The following is a 21,097-nucleotide window of genomic DNA, read 5'->3' as shown; positions in this document are numbered from 1 at the left end:
TACCTGTTAGGTCCCGTCTAAATCTTCCCTCTCTCGCTTTAAATCTATGCCCACTAATTCTGGACTCCCCCCGCCCCAGGGAAAAGACCATATCCATTTATCCATCTTACATTTAAACTTGAAGTTTATTTGCGTCTTCAGACAAAACATCCAGCCCCTGTAGAAACCCAAAGGACAACTGACTCCAAAATGAACGTGCAACAACGTTGCTGTATCGTAATTCCGAGAATACTGAGCACACGTGCAATAATACAGCCGCCGGGTGTGTTTTGGGAGTTCGGCTCCCCGCCTCGCTGCCATTCGGATTGGCTGGCGGCGTGGAGGAGCGTGAGGAACGCAGTGCGGCGGCAGCTCACAGTGACGGAGCTGCACATCGTCCGTACCTCAAGCGGCCATTCCCTTCCCCCACCCCACAGGCCGCAGAGCGAAAACAAAGAGCGGGGCGCGGGCGCGCGCCATGGGCCGCGCTCTCCTTTGAGGCCGATGCAGCGACAGAGATCGCGCCTGAGACGAACGGACCGGAGTGACTCGTAAACGCACCACCGCATCCATCACCCCCCGGCCCCCACACCGGAGGAGGAGGCGGCGGGCGGCCATGGAATTCCAGCAGTTCGTCGACATCGCGGACAAGTGGTGCTACAACACCCCGTTCGAGCTGATCGCCACCGAGGAGGCCGAGAGCCGGCTGGATTTCTACGCGGATCCCGGAGTTTCCTTCTACGTGCTGTGCCCGGACAGCGATTTCAGGGATAATTTCGTGAGTGAGCGAGAGCCCCTGCATTTCCCCCCTGGGAGCTATATCTTCCCTCTATCCCTTCCCGCTGCTCCCGGTAGGAATTCGGGCTTGTCCTTGCTGCGACACTTCGCGAGTCCACGGGCTATCGGGCCCCTCCGTCCGACACCTCCCCCTCATCCTCATCCTCATCCCTCATCCTCATCTTCTTTTACCCTCGTTTCTCTCCCCCCCGCCTCCCCCAATCAGAAATCCACCCGAGGGACTCCGCGGCCGACCCGTTGACTCTAATTTCCATTCCACCCTTTATCGTTGACAGACGCCCCGCCCTCACCCCCACCCCCACCCCACCCCGTCCCTAATCATCCCCACCCCACTCGTCCCGTGCCCACTCGTCCCACACCCAATCCACCCCACTCGTCCCCACCCCACCCCTCCCCACCCCACCCCTCCCCTCCCCACCCCTCCCCTCCCCACCCCTCCCCTCCCCACCCCACCCCTCCCCACCCCACCCCTCCCCACCCCACCCCACCCCACCCCTCCCCACCCCACCCCTCCCCTCCCCACTCGTCCCCACCCCTCCCCTCCCCTCCCGTCCCCACCCCTCCCCTCCCCTCCCGTCCCCACCCCTCCCCTCCCCTCCCCACTCGGCCCCACCCCTCCCCTCCCCTCCCCACTCGTCCCCACCCCTCCCCTCCCCTCCCCACTCGTCCCCACCCCTCCCCTCCCCTCCCCACTCGTCCCCACCCCACCCCTCCCCACTCGTCCCCACCCCACCCCTCCCCACTCGTCCCCACCCCACCCCTCCCCTCCCCACTCGTCCCCACCCCACCCCTCCCCTCCCCACTCGTCCCCACCCCACCCCTCCCCTCCCCACCCCACCCCTCCCCTCCCCACTCGTCCCCACCCCACCCCTCCCCTCCCCACCCCACCCCTCCCCTCCCCACTCGTCCCCACCCCACCCCTCCCCTCCCCACTCGTCCCCACCCCACCCCTCCCCTCCCCACTCGTCCCCACCCCACCCCTCCCCTCCCCACTCGTCCCCACCCCACCCCTCCCCTCCCCTCCCCACTCGTCCCCACCCCTCCCCTCCCCTCCCCACTCGTCCCCACCCCTCCCCTCCCCACTCGTCCCCTCCCCTCCCCTCCCCACTCGTCCCCTCCCCTCCCCTCCCCTCCCCACTCGTCCCCTCCCCTCCCCACTCGTCCCCTCCCCTCCCCTCCCCTCCCCACTCGTCCCCTCCCCTCCCCTCCCCACTCGTCCCCTCCCCTCCCCTCCCCACTCGTCCCCTCCCCTCCCCTCCCCACTCGTCCCCTCCCCTCCCCTCTCGTCCCCTCCCCTCCCCTCTCGTCCCCTCCCCTCCCCTCTCGTCCCCTCCCCTCCCCTCTCGTCCCCTCCCCTCCCATCCCCACTCGTCCCCTCCCCACCCCTCCCCACTCGTCCCCTCCCCACCCCTCCCCACTCGTCCCCTCCCCACCCCTCCCCACTCGTCCCCTCCCCACCCCTCCCCACTCGTCCCCTCCCCACCCCTCCCCACTCGTCCCCTCCCCACCCCTCCCCACTCGTCCCCTCCCCACCCCTCCCCACTCGTCCCCTCCCCACCCCTCCCCACTCGTCCCCTCCCCACCCCTCCCCACTCGTCCCCTCCCCACCCCTCCCCACTCGTCCCCTCCCCACTCGTCCCCACCCCCACCCCTCCCCACTCGTCCCCACCCCACCCCTCCCCACTCGTCCCCACCCCACCCCTCCCCACTCGTCCCCACCCCACCCCTCCCCACTCGTCCCCACCCCACCCCACTCGTCCCCCCCCCTCCCCACTCGTCCCCCCCCCCCTCCCCACTCGTCCCCCCCCCCTCCCCACTCGTCGTCCCCCCCCCTCCCCACTCGTCCCCCCCCCCTCCCCACTCGTCCCCCTCCCCACTCGTCCCCCCCCCCTCCCCACTCGTCCCCCCGCCCCTCCCCACTCGTCCCCCCCCCTCCCCACTCGTCCCCCCCCCCACCTCCCCACTCGTCCCCCCCCCCTCCCCACTCGTCCCCCCCCCTCCCCACTCGTCCCCCCCCCCTCCCCACTCGTCCCCCCCCCCCCTCCCCACTCGTCCCCCCCCCCCCTCCCCACTCGTCCCCCCCCCCCTCCCCACTCGTCCCCCCCCCCCTCCCCACTCGTCCCCCCCCCCCTCCCCACTCGTCCCCCCCCCCTCCCCACTCGTCCCCCCCCCCTCCCCACTCGTCCCCCCCCCCCTCCCCACTCGTCCCCCCCCCCCTCCCCACTCGTCCCCCCCCCCCCCACTCGTCCCCCCCCCCCTCCCCACTCGTCCCCCCCCCCTCCCCAGTCGTCCCCCCCCTCCCCAGTCGTCCCCCCCCTCCCCACTCGTCCCCCCCCCCCTCCCCACTCGTCCCTCCCCCCCTCCCCACTCGTCCCCCCCCCCCTCCCCACTCGTCCCCCCCCCCCTCCCCACTCGTCCCCCCCCCCCCCTCCCCACTCGTCCCCCCCCCCCCTCCCCACTCGTCCCCCCCCCTTCCCCACTCGTCGTCCCCCCCCCCCTCCCCACTCGTCCCCCCCCCCTCCCCACTCGTCCCCCCCCTCCCCACTCGTCCCCCCCCCCCTCCCCACTCGTCCCCCCCCCCCTCCCCACTCGTCCCCCCCCTCCCCACTCGTCCCCCCCCCCTCCCCACTCGTCCCCCCCCCCCTCCCCACTCGTCCCCCCCCCCCTCCCCACTCGTCCCCCCCCCCTCCCCACTCGTCCCCCCCCCTCCCCACTCGTCCCCCCCCCCCTCCCCACTCGTCCCCCCCCCTCCCCACTCGTCCCCCCCCCCTCCCCACTCGTCTCCCCTCGTCCCCCCCTGCCCTCGTCCCCCGCCCCTCCCCTCGCCCCTCGCCCCCGCCCCCGCCCCCTCCCCTCGCCCCCGCCCCCTCCCCTCGCCCCCGCCCCCTCCCCTCGCCCCCGCGCCTCCCCGCCCCCTCCCCGCCCCTCCCCGCCCCCCCCGCCCCTCCCCGCCCCGCCCCCGCCCCTCCCCCTCCCCGCCCCTCGCCCTCCCCCCACCCCTCGCCCTCCCCCCACCCCTCGCCCACCCCTCGCCCCCGACCCACCCCTCGCGTCCCCCCCCGCCCACCCCGCCCCCACCGTCCCCCCGCCCACCCCGTCCCCCCGCCCACCCCGCCCCCACCGTCCCGCCGACCCCGCCCCCACCGTCCCCCCCCTCGCCCCCGCCCCCCTCGCCCCCCTCGCCCCCGCCCCCCTCGCCCCCGTGCCCCCGCCCCCCCCCGCCCCCGCCCCCCCTCGCCCTCGCCCCCCCCTCGCCCTCGCCCCGCCCTCGCCCCGCCCTCGCCCCGCCCTCGCCCCCCCTCGCCCCCGCCCCCCTCGCCCCCGCCCCCCTCGCCCCCCCCCGCCCCCCTCGCCCCCCCCCCGCCCCCCTCGCCCCCCCGCCCCCCCCCGCCCCCCCCCCCCGCCCCCCCCGCCCCCCCCGCCCCCCCCCGCCCCCCCTGCCCCCCCGCCCCCCCTCGCCCCCCCGCCCCCCTCGCCCCCCCCCGCCCCCCCCGCCCCCCCCCGCCCCCCCGCCTCCCCCCGCCCCCCCTCGCCCCCCTGCCCCCCCCCCTCACCCCCCCTCACCCCCCCTCACCCCCCCCTCGCCCCCCCCGCCCCCCCTCGCCCCCCCTCGCCCCCCCTCGCCCCCCCTCGCCCCCCTCCCGCCCCCTCGCCCTCCCGCCCGCCCCCCTCCCTCCCGCCCCCCCCGCCCCCCCGCCCCCCCGCCCCCCCGCCCCCCCGCCCCTCGCCCCCCCGCGGATACTTTGGTTTTATTTGCTTCTCTTTTGAATTCCCTACCTAAACCTCTCTGTACTCTTCTTTAAATTTCTCCACCAGCTCAGTCTCTTGGGCAGGGACTTTGATTAGTGCTCCTAGTGTACCTTTCCTGGCTCGCTGTTTTTCATATTCCTTTGTAAAAAGGCTGAGGATATTGTGTTCATGTAACTTGCTGGTTTATTTCATTGTATTGAATTAGTTGTAATGTTTACGTAGATGAGCTCACATAAGGCACACTATGTCACTTTCTAGGTAATAAATTCTAATCTTAATTGGTATTTGACTAGTTCTCACAGTGACGGAGAGGGGCAAGTCTTTTTTGTTGTTTTAAAATAACAGCCAACAAAGCTATATTGAACATGTTTCAAGGAAAATATTTTACTCCAGGTGGGATAAGTAGCTTTTTAAAAAGAGCACTATGTAAAACAGATGTTCTTAGTTGCCCTGGTTATCTGTTCTGTTTTTACAATGACTGAAGGGCACTTCATCTGTATACACTTGTTCTATGCACTGAAACACAATTATGTCATGCCTCTATGTGCAATGGGAAGGCTATGTGCAAGTAACAGGGTAATGGAGTTTCTAAAAAGATTTTCAGAGCCATTTTTAGGTCACAGAATTATCAACAAAAATAAAAGTTGGAAGTGCATAGGTGATTTTCATGGAATTGTTAAAAGTTTAACAACAACAAAGAATGCCATTTGGTTTACCTTGTTGGTGCCAATTCCAGAATTACAATAACCTCAGAGCTTTGTATATTCCTATGCCTCAAATGTTTAATGGTCAGTTTTTCCCTTTAAAGATTCAATGCTGTGTTTCAACTGCTTCCTGTGTTTTGTGGTTGTTTTGTGTTTTGAGTTGGCTGTCTAGCCCTAAATTTGTTGTTTTCTGTCATGTCTCATCAATGAGAGAATGCACCATTTAACTTGACTTTCATTTTAAATAAGCGCATCTGAGTCGTCATTTCAGTCTGGTTTTATGAGCCCTTTTGAATCATCATCTAGGATTAATAATTCTAGAGGGATTGAAAGAACTGGGATTGAAATCCCTTCATGGTACCGATTATAATTCATATATATGTTATTTTAAGCTGTGAAAAATATTATGTTGGTCAGGAGAAACTTGATATGACCATCTGTTGTAGGCATTCATGAATTTGTGATAGTTTTTGGTGGTCTGCAAATTCTGTGTATAATCTGACAATGATTGAATCCTTGGTACACAAACCAGGTAGCAGATTTTGTTTCTGGGGTTTTATAAAACACTTTTTAACAGATACCAGCACAAGCCCTTTTTTTTTGTGAATGAGTAGCTGAGTGACATCAAATTAGAATTTTTGGCAAATGATAATTATCACAAACCTTTTTCAGGATCAGAAACATTTTAATTGATACAAATAACACTTAAGGAAACAAACTCTTGGAACTGTATTTCTGTTCATGATTTCTTGGGCAACTGAACTTATTCATTTGCCTGTTCTATAATCTCTGATCTTCTAGTTCCTAACTTGGTTCATCCTGATTTCAACTCCATATATGCAATGCCATTAATCACAATGAAACAATGGAACATTTCTTAAATGGTGAGAGATCGGAAAGTGTTGACGTCTGAAGGGACCTAGTATCCATTTCACAAGTCACCAAAAACCGCACGTAGGTGCAGCAGGGCATACGGAAGGCAAATGGTATGTGAGTCTTTATTGCGAGAGATTTCAGTACAGAACAGAGTAGTCTTGCTTCAGTTGTATTGACACCGTACCTGTGGTTTTATGTGCAATTCTTGCCCCTTGCCTAAGGATTGATATGCTTTCCATAGAGTAAATGTAACGGACGTTCATCACATTGATGTCTAAGATGATGGAACTGTCTTGTGAGTAGACATTGAGGCAAATTGGCCTGTATTCTCTCACATTTATTAGTCATTTAGGAGTTGAATGAGGAAGACGGTCTTCACCTGAAAATTGGTGGACCTTTAGAATTCTCTACCCTCAAGTGGAAGCTCATCATTAAAGTAAATTCAAGACAGAGATTGACGGATTTAGAATTCCTGTTGACATCGAGATGTGGGGAGGTGGCATTGAGTTTGATCGTTAGTCCATGATTGAGAATGGCAGGGAAGGCTTGAGCACTGAATGGCCAACTGCTGTGTTCCAAATGGGGAAAGAGATCACCTGACAAAGTTGATCTCTTTTTCTTTTATATGACATGATGTAATGGACCATTTTCTCCGGTCCAAATTACGTTAAATCCAACTTACTTCCCACTCTGCATCACTGTTCTTTTTATTTTTGTGGAAACTTTATAAATTTGGACAGATTTAAGGGAATTATATTTGGGATGTGTTCTTTAAAATACTGCCACGTTTTGATAAGATATGTACACCCTTTTTGCTAGTTCATGCGTCTGTAATAATTCAGAATCACCCTGTTTCCATGCTGTAAATATCTGACTCTATGATTTTCAGGGTTTTTCTGAATTATTGATTTTTCAGATATCCACTCTCACTTTTCTATATTTTAATGCTAACTTGTAGACATCTTGGCTTACATCAATATTCAATCCAGTATATCACTGCCTTGATCCAGACATGGACAAAAGGATTAATGAGGAGTGGGAGTGACTTGGCATCAAGCAGTATTCGACCAAGTATGGCATCAAGGAGCCCCAGAAAAACTGAAGTTAATGGTAATCAAGTGGGAAATCTCTACTGGGTGGAGTCATACTTAGTCCAAAGGAAGATAGTTATGGATATAGCTGCAGGAGTTCCTCAGGTTAGATATTTCTTAATCACCCTGTTTAGAAATGTTATTATATACCTCTGGAGCAGGTGGGACTTGAATCTGGGTATTCTGTGGTCTGGGCTGGATACACTATCGCTGTACCACAAGAGCTTGAGTCCTTTCAAATAATGTCCGATGACAAACTGACCTCAATTGCTTTATTAATGACCTTCCTTCCATCTCGAAAGTCAGAAGTGGGAATGTTCTGTGATGATTGCACAATGCTTAGCACCATTCACAATTTCTCAGATACTGAAGGCCATATGGTACAAAAGCTTTGCACCATCCATACTAGAGGCTGATAAGTAGTGAGCAACATTTTGTCACAGTGCTAGGCAATGACCATCTCAAAAAAGATGAGAGGATGGTGAGATTGAAATTCACAATGCCATGGTCACCATCAATATCTAGGGTATAGTACTGATCAGAAACTGAACTGGACCAGCAATATAAATACTAAAGCAACCAGAACTGGCCAGACCCTAGGAGTTCTTGGTGAGTAACATGCTCGCTAACTGCAGAAAGCACAAATCAGCAGCATGATTGAATGCTCTTCAGTTGCTCTGTCATCAATGCACAAAGGTGGCGCTGTGTATCACGACAGCACACGCATGAGCGCACCATGCCATTTGCACATTTTCGCTGTGTCAAATACAGTCCTCACTTGGAACTTCTGCAAAGCGTTGTGTGTGTGCTTATCCCCTGTGGACTGCAGTTCAAGAAAATTGATTATTTGAGGACAGTTAGTGATGGATAATATATACAAGCTGAGCTTATTTACATCCTCTGTACAAAGATTTGAGAAAAAGATATCCCCTATGGAAGATAGAGTCATAGTATAGTAGGCTTGTGCATTGAGTAAGTGATGAAAGGTCCAAAACCTTTTACAGCATTGAATTATGATTACTCTTTGGGATAAAATAATCTGAAGATACAACTCGGTATCCCATCATCTGCTTGGTGTGGCAAACTCTTAAGCTCACTCTGTGTCCTCAAGTATTTGTGCAAAAAGAGAATGTGTGCAGTTTATGCTGAACTACTTGAAGGAAGTGAACATCCAAACCCCACTGAGCAAGGAACAGATTTTTTTGGAAATTAAAAGTTTCAAGGGGAAATGGAATAGCTAGTTGCAGATGGCGAGAGACATTAGTATTTAGGGGTGCTTGTATTAACCTGAGGATCATCTTTGTTCTGATTTGTGAGTTTCACAGTTAGTATATTAAACGCTTTGTTGGTTAAGCAGTGCATTTTAACAAAATGGGGGAGTTGATGCTTGTTTGTTGGGTTGATGTACATAGGGACGTTACTTAGGGTGAGTAGTTCATCAGCGGTGTTCCTCGTGTTGAACTTAGTTGGTGAGGTTTCAGTTGACAAGGTTCATGTACTATGTAGGAAAAGGGCTGAGGAGGATGAGAACACAATTTAATAAGAAAATGAACATGGGGAGCAGATCATTCAATTGAACTTTGACAGACACAGTGGCTGGAAATGAATAAAAAAGGGATTATATTGATCTGCACGACTAGTACAGTTGCAGAGGAAATGGTCAACAAAACCCAATTGAGTAATTTTAGTTGGGGCCCATTTTTCAGTCTGAGTCTCCGGCTTGAAGCAAGAGTAATTTGCTCCGGAAGGATGTCCAGGAATTCCTAACAGTGTGTAGACTTTTTAAAATGAGAATATTTATCCTGATTTGATTTCCTGAAGGGTAGTGGCTTGAACAGATTTGCAGTATTTAGATCATTAAATTGTGTGCTTTGTGCAATTTGTCAATTTGGATTTGGTGACTTCCACAACAAAAGTTGAGTGATTTGATTATTTATCCTCAATTGTTACCCACTAACTGAATTACACTGTATCTGTTCGTGTTTAGTTAACTGGTCATTTTAACTTCTATGTTTATGTTTGCTCTGGTGTTTGTAAAACAATAGATCCCTCCCCAATCCCTTCACAAATGCCTGGAAGAAATATTGCACGACGCTGTACTAGTTTTACTTTGTCCCTTTCAGTGCTCTCAAATCTGTGTTAAATAACACTACTAATTGTTTCCTGACTAATACTAGGTGAGGTAACACCCCTATTGATATCAACCCTGCACTTCATTGTAAGCTATACCATAGGAGATTTGTTAGTTTATAATTAATCAAATGTGTTTGTTTTGAAGAAGTCAGTGTCTGTTCTGCAGGAACCGTTCACAAAACCTTGGAGCCCCCAAAGCTACCAAATTCAGAAACATTCCAATGAGCAAGATGCTTGTTTCCTTGTCAGTGTTATTGAAATTCAATTTTGCTGAATCCCAAACTTTTTTTAAGCACAAGGTGCCAGTATTCAGTGTAATTGATTTTGCTTTATCTAGCAAACATTTAGCTTCCCAGTCAACCTGGCAGCATTCCACAAACAGGGACCAGAAAACGTCTCCCATGTCTGGCCTGCTTTTGTATCCATTTAAAAGAACACCTGAGAGGAGACTCTTAGTTTCTGTACAAGGAAACAACAAGACTAGTTACGAACAACCATGAAATCCCGGACCTACTAAATCACTAACTCATGGATTTCTTGAATGGGAAGCATAGCCAAAATGCAAGCTAAAGGTCAATAGACAAAATTAATGTCCAACAAAAAACCTGTGACCAAAAGAATAGATGATGGCTGGAAAGAGCACAAGAAATCCAGCTATTCATTGACAGCCATGCCATCAGTGAATTCTTCATATTTCAAACTGTCTATTGCCAAAGCACTCAATCTACCCCATTGAGAGCTAAGAATGTGGTAGCACTCAGAAGACAGAGAAGCAGTCAGTGCTCCTGGAGGATGTTCTGAGAAGATCTCCTCAACTGAGACTTGATTCTTGACATGACAGTCCGTGACCTCGTTCCTTTGTGTTTTACCTGCACCATCTCAGTATTAACTCCATAAGGTTGAAAAGATCATCTAACAGCTGACGGAATCCATGTGAAATGTGAAAAAAGAACTTGAGAAGCACTTTTGGCACAAATACATGACTCCCTGTCTCTCATCTGGAATGAGGAGGATGTGACTGGAGATCTGACAGTCTGTGCTTGTGAACATTTTGAAAAAATTAGACCAGGTTGACTGGTGGAAACTACAGTGGGATTTCCCTGCTGTCCATCAGAGGGAATGTCATTGGAAGAGGCCTTTTCAATCAAGTCCCTCTTATGACTGAAGAGTCGTAATGTTTATTCCATGTATCAAGAAGCACAGTTGATATGATTATCACAGCAAGACAAGCCCAGAGAGCTGTACTTGGCTCTCTCTGATTTTTACAGAGATCTTCAACTGAATCAACCTGAAGGGATTGTGTTTTATTCTAAAATTTTGTGTGCTGCAGAAATTCATCACTGCTGCATGATGTGCAAGCCATGATCCTTACCAATGGATCTACAACAGAGTCAGTATGGGTATAAACCTGGCTTTGAGCAAGGCTGTGTCATTGCACAAGTGTGCTTCTCCATCTTCCTTGCTACAATACCTCCCACCCCATCTCCAAAAGGCTTCCTGCTGGAGTGGAGTTAATCTACAGGATAGTGGGGGATTGTTCAATGTATTTCACCACAAGTTGAGAACCAAGACAAGCCAACACCTGTCATCAAGCTGCAGATTTCAGATTAGGTTCGGGTACATGCACACTCTGCAGTCGTGCTCCAAACCATTGTTGATGCATTCACACAGGGAAATGGCCTTAAGCTAAACATCATAAAGGCGAAGGTCCTCTACCAATCTGTTCCTGCTATACAGCGCAGCCCCTCCACCCAACAAAGTTTGGTAAGGGACAGTGTGGGTCAATTCTGATGCTTTGGGAGCCTCCTTTTCAGCAAAGTCAGACATGATAATGAAATTTAACATCATCTCGAGCAAGCCAGTGTATACTTTGACAGAATGTTTGACGACAACAGACTTCAGACCTGGCACTAAACTCAACACAGGGCAACAGTGTGCTTTGCTGTTTTGTAGCCATCAGAATATCTGAGTTTAGTAGACTTGACCACCTTAATCTCAGATCTTGCCCTCCTAATGCATTTGAGACACGGACAATGTACAGCAACACCTTGATTTCATAGAAATATTGCCAGCAATGCCTCTGAAAAATCTTGGAAATCTATTGGCAGGATAGGCACTCCACTATTCATCCCTGTTCTCAGCCCCCCCCCCCACCCCTAGTATCAAGGCATTGGTTGTGGTCAGTCAGTTACATGCTTGACAAAAGACTTTCAAAATCAGCTCTCTACTCTGAGTACATTCATGGTAAACATTACTGGGCGAGACAGAGGAAACAGATCAAGGACTTTCTTAGATCCTTCAGGAAAGTGTACTGTTCCTAGAGTCATAGAGATGTGCAGCATGGAAACAGACCCTTTGGTCCAACACGTCCATGCCGACCAGGTATTCCAACCAATCTAGTCCAACCTGCCAGCACTCTGCCCATATCCCTTCAAACCCTTCTTATTCATATACCCATCCAGATGTCTTTTAAATATTGTAATTGTATTAGCCTCCAACACTTCCTCTGGCAGCTCTTTCCATAATGTACCACCCTCTGTGTGGAAAAAGTTGCCCCTTAGGTCCCTTTTATATCTTTCCCCTCTCACCCTAAACCTATGCCCTGCAGTTCTGGACTCCCCAACCCCAGGGAAGAGACTTTGTCTATTTATCCTATCCATGCCTTATATGATTTGATAAACCTCTATAAGGTCACCCATCAGCCTGCAACACTCCAGGGAAAACAGCCTTAGCCTATTCACCTTCTTGCTATAGCTCAAATCCTCCAACCCTGGAGACCCTTGTAAATGTTTTCTGAACTCTTTCAAGTTTCACAACATCCTTGCAATAGGAAGGAGACCGGAATTGCATGCAGTAATACAAAAGTGGCCTAACTACTGTCCTGTAAAGTCACAACATGACCTCCTAACTCCTGTATTCAACACTCTGACCAATAAAGGAAAGCATACCAAATGCTGCCTTCGCTATCCTATCTACCTGCAACTCCACTTTCCAGGAGCTATGAATCTGCGCTCCATGATCTCTTTGTTCAACAAAACTCCTTACCATTAAATGTATAAGTCCTGCTAAGATTTGCTTTCCCAAAATGCAGCACCTCACATTTATCTAAATTAAACTCCATCTGCCACTCCTCAGCTCATTGGCCCATCTGATCAAGATCCTGTTATAATCTGAGATAGCCTTCTTTGCTGTTCACTACACCTCCAATTTTGGTGTCATCTGCAAACTTACTAACTGTACCTCCTTATGCTCACATCCAAATCATTAATATAAATGATGAGAAGTAGTGGGTCTGCACCGATCCCTATGACACTCCACTGGTCACAGGCCTCCAGTCTGAAAAACAACCCTCCACCACCACCCTCTGTCTTCTACCTTTCAGCCAGTTCTGTATCCAAATGGTTAGTTCTCCCTGCATTCCATGAGATATAACCTTGTCAAATGTCTTACTGAAGTCCAAATAGATCACGTCTACTCCTCTGCCCTCATCAGTCCTCTTTGTTACATCTTCAAAAAATTCAATCAAGTTCATGAGACATGATTTCCCATGCACGAAGCCATGTTGACTATCCGTAATATTCCTTGCCTTTCCAAATACCTGTACATCCTGTCCCTCAGGATTCCCTCCAACTCCTTGCCCACTACCGACATCAGGCTCACCGGTCTGTAGTTCCCTGGCCTGTCTTTACCACCCTTCTTAAACAGTGGCACCACGTTAGCCAACCTCCAGTCTTCTGGCACCTCACCTGTGACTATCGATGATACAAATAACTCAGCAAGAGGCCCAGCAATTATTCACTTCTTTGCATTTCAAGACATCCAGCACCACTACCTGTGTTATATGGACATTTTTCAAGATGTCATCATCTATTTCCCCACATTATACATCTTCCATGTCCTTTCCCACAGTAAACACTGATGCAAAAATACTCATTTTTTAACCACCCGCGACTCTACACAAAGGCTTCCTTGCTGATCTTTTGAGGGGCCCTATTCACTCCCTAGTTACCCTTTTGTCCTTTAGGAGAATTCAAAGCGTTTTTACAAATACATTAACTCAGTTTGCCAAAGCTATCTGCTGGCCCCTTTTTGCCCTCCTGATTTCCCTCTTAAGTATGCTCATACTGTCTTTATACTCTTCTAAGGATTCGCTCAATCTATCCTCTCTATATCTGACACATGCTTCCTTCTTTTTCTTAACCAAATGTGGGAAATTTCAAGCTTATTTCATCACTGTATGTTAGCAAACAGTCTTAACAAGAGGTGAGGGCCTGTACGCAGCCTGGTGACGTGGCCCAGGGTGGTCTGCTTGAAGGACTGTAGTGCTGAATATTTTATTTCTTTGTCTTTCTAATTTATTCTTAAGATCCTGTACCTTGGTATTTTTGTACTTAAGTTGGCACCATCGGTGGCAACATTGTAAACTTTTCACTGCACTCATGTTGAGTCGATGTGAAAATAAACTTCATTCTAATTTTTATTCTGAGAGGCCATAGGAAGTTAAAACCACTATATCATACATTTATAAGTTGATTTTGTATCTGTAGGTGATATTACCAAAAAGCACCGTACTGCCACAGAGGATGAATGAGCATGACTGTATAAATATATCCTTGTGTGTGAGAATAAGAGGTTGTGTTAACATGGTCAAGACTCTTACACCCAAATATTCTGATCGCTAGGTAGTCACTGGAGTAGCATGGCTTGGAGTTGCAGGTCAGGACTATGCAGAATCTCAGATGTAGAAATATCCTTGGGAATTGCTTGGGAAATTCAAGATTCATTGGGCAATTCTCCTACATCTGGAACTCTGAAAGAATCTGTTAAAGTTGGAGATTTGAAGGGTTGTTTAGGTTAAGCTAATAATCTGGGAAAAGTAGAAGATTGAAACCATTGTCCTACTCTAGGTGAGTATTAAACTGGCCACTCATGCACTCCAGAATAAATGATTGGGCCCAGTGTCCTGACCTACCTGCACATTCTGTAACTTTTTGGGTGCCTTAATCAACCATCACCCTAACTTCACACTTAGCTAGATGCTTAGCCTTTCACGGAAGCTGTCAAAGTGGCTGGAAATTTGATATAGAATACAGCATCTGCTGCTGTGAAAAAGGGGTGAAGTTGGACTTCACTACCCTATTCGGTACCACAAGGATACTATTGGGTTTCAGATATGCTTCACATTTCTGAAGGAGCTGGGATTGGAATTGTCAGTCAGGGCAATGCAGAACTCTGACTAATGACATTATGTTAGAGTGGAATGACAATCTGACGCTGATATTGTTGCTACTTGGAATATCTGGACCTTAATTTCCAATGTATTCCCAAAATCCTAGATCTTCATGAAATACTGATTTGTTATCCATAAAACTTGCATGAAGTGCTCTAAAGATGTAAGTTGGTGAAGTTCATTTGTTTCCTTGTATAGTGTAATTTTTTTTATTCTTTCGTGCAGTGTGGGTTTTGCTGTCAAGGCCAGCATTGTAGTTCATCCTGAGTTGCCCTTAAATAACTAGGCAATTACAGAGAGCAATTAAGCGTCATCCGCATTGTTGTCGGTTTGGACTCGCATATAGGCTAGATAGGGTAAGGATCTCCGATTTGCTAAAGAGCTTTAGTGAACCAGGTTTTTTTTTAAAAGAGTAATTGATGATAACCGCCATAGTCACCATTTCTGAGAGTATCGTTTATATTCCAAATTGATTTCATTGGATTTAAATTCCTCCTGTTACCCTGTTGGCATTTAAACCCCTTTCCTCAGAATATAAATCTGGTTGTTGGATTAGTGTGCTGTAACCGACACCCCCCAAAAAAAAAATTGAATGTATCTACTCTCTGGAGCCATGTGCATGACATTTCTTTTTTAAAAAAAACTATGTTGTTTTATTTTCTAACTCACCCTGGGATTTTTTTTCTCTCTTTCATTGTGTTTCTGCCATTGTTAGCATATCAGCTGCTGAGTCACAGTGAATTCACTTTCTGCAAAGGACCACACTAAGGTGTCGATTTTCTCAGTAAATACAGATCTCTCATTGATATTTTGGTCTCACTCCATAGTTTTTACCTCATTCTCTTTCTCTGACCTAAAATAACATCTAATGTTTTCAGTAGCTGACCAGATCAAGGGGAAAGGAAAGTTGGGTGGGATGTACAGAGTGGCTGATTTGTTTCTGCCTGGTTTGCAACCACTTTAGAATTAAATTTTATGCCCATGGCTTTATATTCAGATCTTTGAGGAGATAGTGAGGTCTGCAGATGCTGGAGATCAGAGCTGAAAATGTGTTGCTGGAAAAGCGCAGCAGGTCAGGCAGCATCCAGGGAACAGGAGAATCGACGTTCCTGAAGAAGGGCTTATGCCCGAAACGTCGATTCTCCTGTTCCCTGGATGCTGCCTGACCTGCTGCGCTTTTCCAGCAACACATTTTCAGAGCTTATATTCAGATCTGAAGCTGCAAATTGATTCATTTGGCTAACACACTGCATGTATAATAGCAAACCATACCAAACATATGGTACGTCATAATTGTTGGTTCGGATAGTGATTGTGTGGAAGAATAGAAAGGAATAGAAAATACCATGTGCATGTTTGTGATATCAACATGATCCTTGCTAGAAATCTTTGAGCATAAGGATAGGCTTTATAATGCAGTCAAATAGCTCATTAGCTTCCTGATCGTATGAAGAATTCCTACTTGGAGGAGCTGTTGGATGGCTATTTAGAACTACTTAAACCCTATGCAAACATAACACATCATTTCTGAGTTTAAGGAATGGGGGAAAAGTGTACACTCCTTTCAGTCCAGGTGTTTTCATCCAAAGTTTGTTTCTGTACAGTTAAAGTGGGTAACTTTTTAAAACTGGTAAAATATGAGTTCTCAAAATGTCACAATTTACAATTTACCAATTACCAAATAACTCTGCAAGATAATACTTGCACTTAATTAGCTGTTTGAGATTAAAATGGCTTGAGCCTCCTTTCTAAACTTTAAAAAATGGCCACTGTGGATTTCCATTTCTTGTTCAATATTTACTTTTGAAGTAAATTTAGATGTTGTGATTGTCTAAGAATAGGCCATGGGATCTTCTCGTTTATAATGTTACTGTAAAATAAGATCTGGAGTAGTTCATTCAGTTCTTTCGGATGACTTGGCCATTCAATCACCACATAATTGATCTGACGGTGGCTTTAACTTCACTTGGCTGTCCTCTGTGACCCTTAATGTTGTCCCTTCAAAAATCTATCTAGCTCTGCCTTTTAAATATATTCAGTTACCCAGCATACACTCATCTATAACTCCAAAGATTAATGACCCATTGAGAGAAGACATTATTCAATCCCTGACTTATGGGACACCCCTTTGTGTCCCCAAGTTCTCTATTCCTTCAAGAGAGGAAACAATCTGTCCGATCAACCCTCTTAAGAGGATTGCATTTTTCGATAAAGCTGCTGTTAATTCTTTTAAACTTCAATAAGTTTAGACTTTTCATCATGAGACAACTCCTATCCTCCTAGCAATCAGCCTTGCAAGCATTCCATGAGCTCCTTTTCTATCCTTTTAAATAAGGATATCAAAATTGCATCTGAAGTGCAGTCTCATCAACCCACTGCATAGTTATAATCTGTCTTCCCTTTTGTTATAAAGGGAATGAAGTATTAAAAAAACACAGCATTCAATTTGCCATTAAGGACACCAGATCCCTCAGTAATGCAAGTTTCTACAGTCTATCTCCATTTTAAATTATCTGTTTTTCTATTCTTATATAAATGGACAATTTTACATTAAGCTGCATTTACTAAATCTTTTACTCAATTATCCTATCTTTTTCCCTTTGCACACTCCTCACAACTTTCTTTCTTGCATGTTTTTGTATAAGCAGCAAATTTGGCAACATTATAGTCAGCCCCTTCAACCAGTCCTTTTAATAGATCAGAAATAGCTGCGGCCCTAGCACTGATTCCTTTGACACTCGCGCGTTAGTTTGCTAATGTGCTTCTTGTTAGTTAACTAATGCTCTGTCTGTGTTAATATATCACCCCCAAAACTATGAACTCTTATGCTTTCTTTATGGCTCCTTACCAAATGCTATTTAGAAATCCAAATACACTACATCTAATTAATCTTTAGCCACTCTACTTGTTACATTCTCCAAGCAATGTAATAAATCAGTTAAACACAACTGCCTCTCCATAAACCATTTTGGCTCTGCTTGATTGAACATTTAGAAAGTAATTCTACTCCTAAATAAAGGTTTGTAGCATTTGCCACGTGGTAGATGTTAGACCAATTGGCTTATAGCTTGCTGCTTTTTCCCCCCTTTTCTTGAATAGTGGTGTTACATTTTGAGGCTTTTTAATCTGCAGAAACAATTCCAGAATTCTAGAGAATTTTGGAAGATTATAACCAATGCATCCATCATCTCTGCAGCCTCTTCCCAAACTATTTCCCACTAGCCCTATTTCAAGGTGTGAAAATTGTGGTGATTGATGAGTGGTGCTGGGAATGAAGAGCAGATGTATGAGTGCAGTGAAGGTGATAAGTCATTGCTACCTCTGAGCTCACAAACCCATTTGGGATCCCAGCCCCAACTTTTGTACTGAAGGTTTTTTTTTAATTTTCCTTTGCTAATTTCTAAAACTATCCAAATCTTCTGGTCCACAACTAATTTTTGTAGTATTGAACTCTTTTCTTTCAATTTGATACCATCCGTAGGCCAGAGTTAGCCAAGGATGGTGCAGCCTTCTCATGAACTCATTATTTCTCATAGTTTGTTTATTTTTGAGAGCTATGAAATATTTTCTTAAAAGTCAGCAACTGCTTCTCTGCCATCTTGCCTTTTAACCTATTTTCCCAGTCACTATCCAGCTGTCTTTATACCTTTTTTTTTAGGGTTGTTACAGTACTAGTTTATGATGCAAATTCCACAGCCTTGAACTGAATGTGAAATTCTATCGTGTTCTGATCATCCTTTATTTAGAAGATCCTTTTTACCTTGAGGTAATTAATTAATCAATCCTTTCTCATTACACATTGCTAAGCATAAAATAACCAGTTCCTTGGTTGGTTCCAGAACATGATATTCGCAGAAACTGCCTGAATGCGCTAAACAAATTCATCCATCAAACTACCTTTGTCAATTTAATTTGTTTGATCTGGAATAAATCTTCTACATCTGTGAAATCATGAACCGCGAATTCACCTATCCAAGCCAAAAATAAGTAGCAACAAAAATCTTATATCCCTGATTTTTAACCTACTTTAAATGAGCTCTACACTCGCAAATTTCATCATTTGTCGGGGTTCTCAGGATTGGAGCCCACACAGATGCGGTGGAATGACTCTATATATAAAAGTTGAAATTTCCCAAGATTAATGTAATACCTTTCTTGTAAGCTCCTATTATTTATTGATATTTATTCTATCTTAGTGTTGCAACTTCAGCTGGACAATAAGCAACTCTTGCCAGGCACTTTCATTTTGCTATTTCCTATCTTAACCCAAATTGTATCTATGTTTTGATCTACCAAGCCATGTCCTTTTGTACTGATGTCATTCTTGATTAACAGAGCTACACAAACTCATTTTCCTTTCTTCCTGTCTCTTGTAAAATGTCACATATCCTTGAATGTTCAGGTTCCAGCTGTGGCCAGTTGTCCATTACATGGACATGTTTGCAGTCATACCATGCTCATTTTTGGTGTGTTATCAATTCATCCATCTTGTTACAAATGGATGTATTTAGGTAAAGAGGTCAGTATACTTGTTCCTACAGCACATTTGAAAGACTTGTGCTTTAATCTTGCCTTTGCAACCCCTCTCAGTAGCTGAAAGACTAGGGTTAAAATATCTACTTTCTGCTGTTGCTTATGTAAGATACAGCATGATTTTGGGTGGAGGAGAAGAGAGACCGAAGGAAAGAAACTACCCCAAAATGCAAAGTACCTTACTGGACCAGGATTTCAAATGGCAAAAACCTCTTTTAATAGCATTAACTCTCTCTTCTCAAAATTTGACCTCTATTTAGATTGTTTGTACTAAATTAAATTTACTACCACAAGGTTGAGCTATTTCTTTGTGGATTTAAATAAATGTATACTTTATATAGTATACTTAAATATAGTATACTTTAGCAATAAAATAAGGTTGTTTGTGTCACCTTTGCTAGGTAGAGCACTTTGTAATATCTAAGTATATCTGTTGTTGGTATAGTAGGCTGATGCAGACAGGAACTCACCTACAATACTGAGTGATTTCAGTTGCAGTAATAGAGAGTTTTTTAATTGAAAATTTAGCACTTAGCACTTACTGGGAGTAATGCATTAAAACTTTGAATAAGATAAACAGTTCTGTAATAAATTCATAGCAAACTTCAAACATTTCTCAACTTTAAGCATTTTTCAACTTTATGACATTAGGAAGTTATTGTGACACACTTAGTCATAGAGATGTACAGCACAGAAACAGATGCTTAGGTCCAACTCGTCCATGACAACCAGATATCCTAAACTAATCTAATCCCATTTACTGGCACTTGGTCTATATCTCTCTCAACCCTTCCTATTCATACACCCATCCAGATGATTCTATGGCTCTAGACTACAATTCTTGGTTGGGCACTCATAAAATAATGCATTGTACAATCCATAGCTTAAAAATTCCTGCTCTTAATAAAATGTGCGTTCTCTGATTATTATGACTTCTGTATCAGAAGATATGCCATCATTTCTTTTAAACTTATATCAATCACACTGGATTCAACTTGGTACAAATATGTAAACTTAAAACAAGTGTTTCGTTGGGAATCTGGAGCCCAAAGCTTACGACAATGCACTCTGAAATTAAAAGAAAACACAGAAGAATATAAATGGCATATAATAAACCTATACTAGCAGATATCAATAGATTTGGTATGATTTTATTCACTTGTTGGACGTAAATGCTGGCACAGTCAGTGATATCTGTTGTCTGTCCCTAGTTACCCTTGAGAAAGTGGCGATGAGCTGCCTTCCTGAGCCACCATGGTCCATGTGCTATATATAGATCCACAGTGCTGTTAGGAAGGGAATTCTGGGACTTTGTCCCAATAATTGTAAAGGAACAGCAATATATTTCCAAATCAGGAATGGTTTTGAGGGGAACTTGCAACTTCTGGTGTTCTCTCATATCCGACTCCCTTATCGTTCTGAATTTCTGCAGTGCATCTTACATATGGTGTACACTACTGCTACTGAGTGTCGGGGTAGAGGGAATGAATGTTAGTAGATGTGGTGCAAATCAATTGAACTTCATTATCTTGGTTGCTTTGAAACTTCTTGTGAAGGACCTGCACTCATTTAAGCAAGTGAGTATCCCACTACACTGGTATCTGACCTGCCCCTTCACTCTATTTCTATGGCTAATCCAGTTCAGGTTCTGGCAATTTCATGAGGTTATTTATAGTACGTTAATCTTGCACAGCCATTGAACTAGATATTCCAAGTACCTTTTTGAAAAATACATAATTGTGCATATATTTATATTGTTAAACTGTTGAGCTTTTTTTTTAAATGTATGCTTTTCTCCCACCCGTAATTCTGTCTGTTCAGCATGTATGGAGTGAAAGTGAAGACTGCCTACCATTCCTACAATTGGTACAAGAATACATCTTATCCTGTGGAAAGAAGACTCTCTCTGAAGTACTGGAAAAAGTGTTTAAATCATTTAAACCTGTAAGTGCACAAATTATTCTTCAAAAGAAAATCTGGAATTAACTATTTGAACAAAATAT

General features: G+C 46.8%; 1 protein-coding gene across 1 annotated transcript in view; it reads left to right on the top strand.

Annotated features, from left to right (window-relative positions):
- Positions 1-303: 303 nt before the first annotated feature.
- Positions 304-21,097, top strand: part of mturn (maturin, neural progenitor differentiation regulator homolog (Xenopus)) — a 29,514-nt gene continuing 8,720 nt past the window's right edge. The window contains exons 1-2 of the mRNA XM_043719276.2: positions 304-757; positions 20,916-21,038. Coding sequence (XP_043575211.1) covers positions 596-757; positions 20,916-21,038 — 285 coding nt within the window. The 5' untranslated portion in view covers positions 304-595. The remainder of the gene's footprint in view (positions 758-20,915; positions 21,039-21,097) is intronic.

This window comes from Chiloscyllium plagiosum, unplaced genomic scaffold, assembly GCF_037043375.1.
Source record: "Chiloscyllium plagiosum isolate Xiang-an unplaced genomic scaffold, Cpla_swu_hap1 HiC_scaffold_34, whole genome shotgun sequence".
Classification (NCBI taxonomy): Eukaryota; Metazoa; Chordata; class Chondrichthyes; order Orectolobiformes; family Hemiscylliidae; genus Chiloscyllium; species Chiloscyllium plagiosum.
Note: the sequence above shows the minus strand (reverse complement) of the source record. Positions and strands in the feature narration are given on the sequence as shown.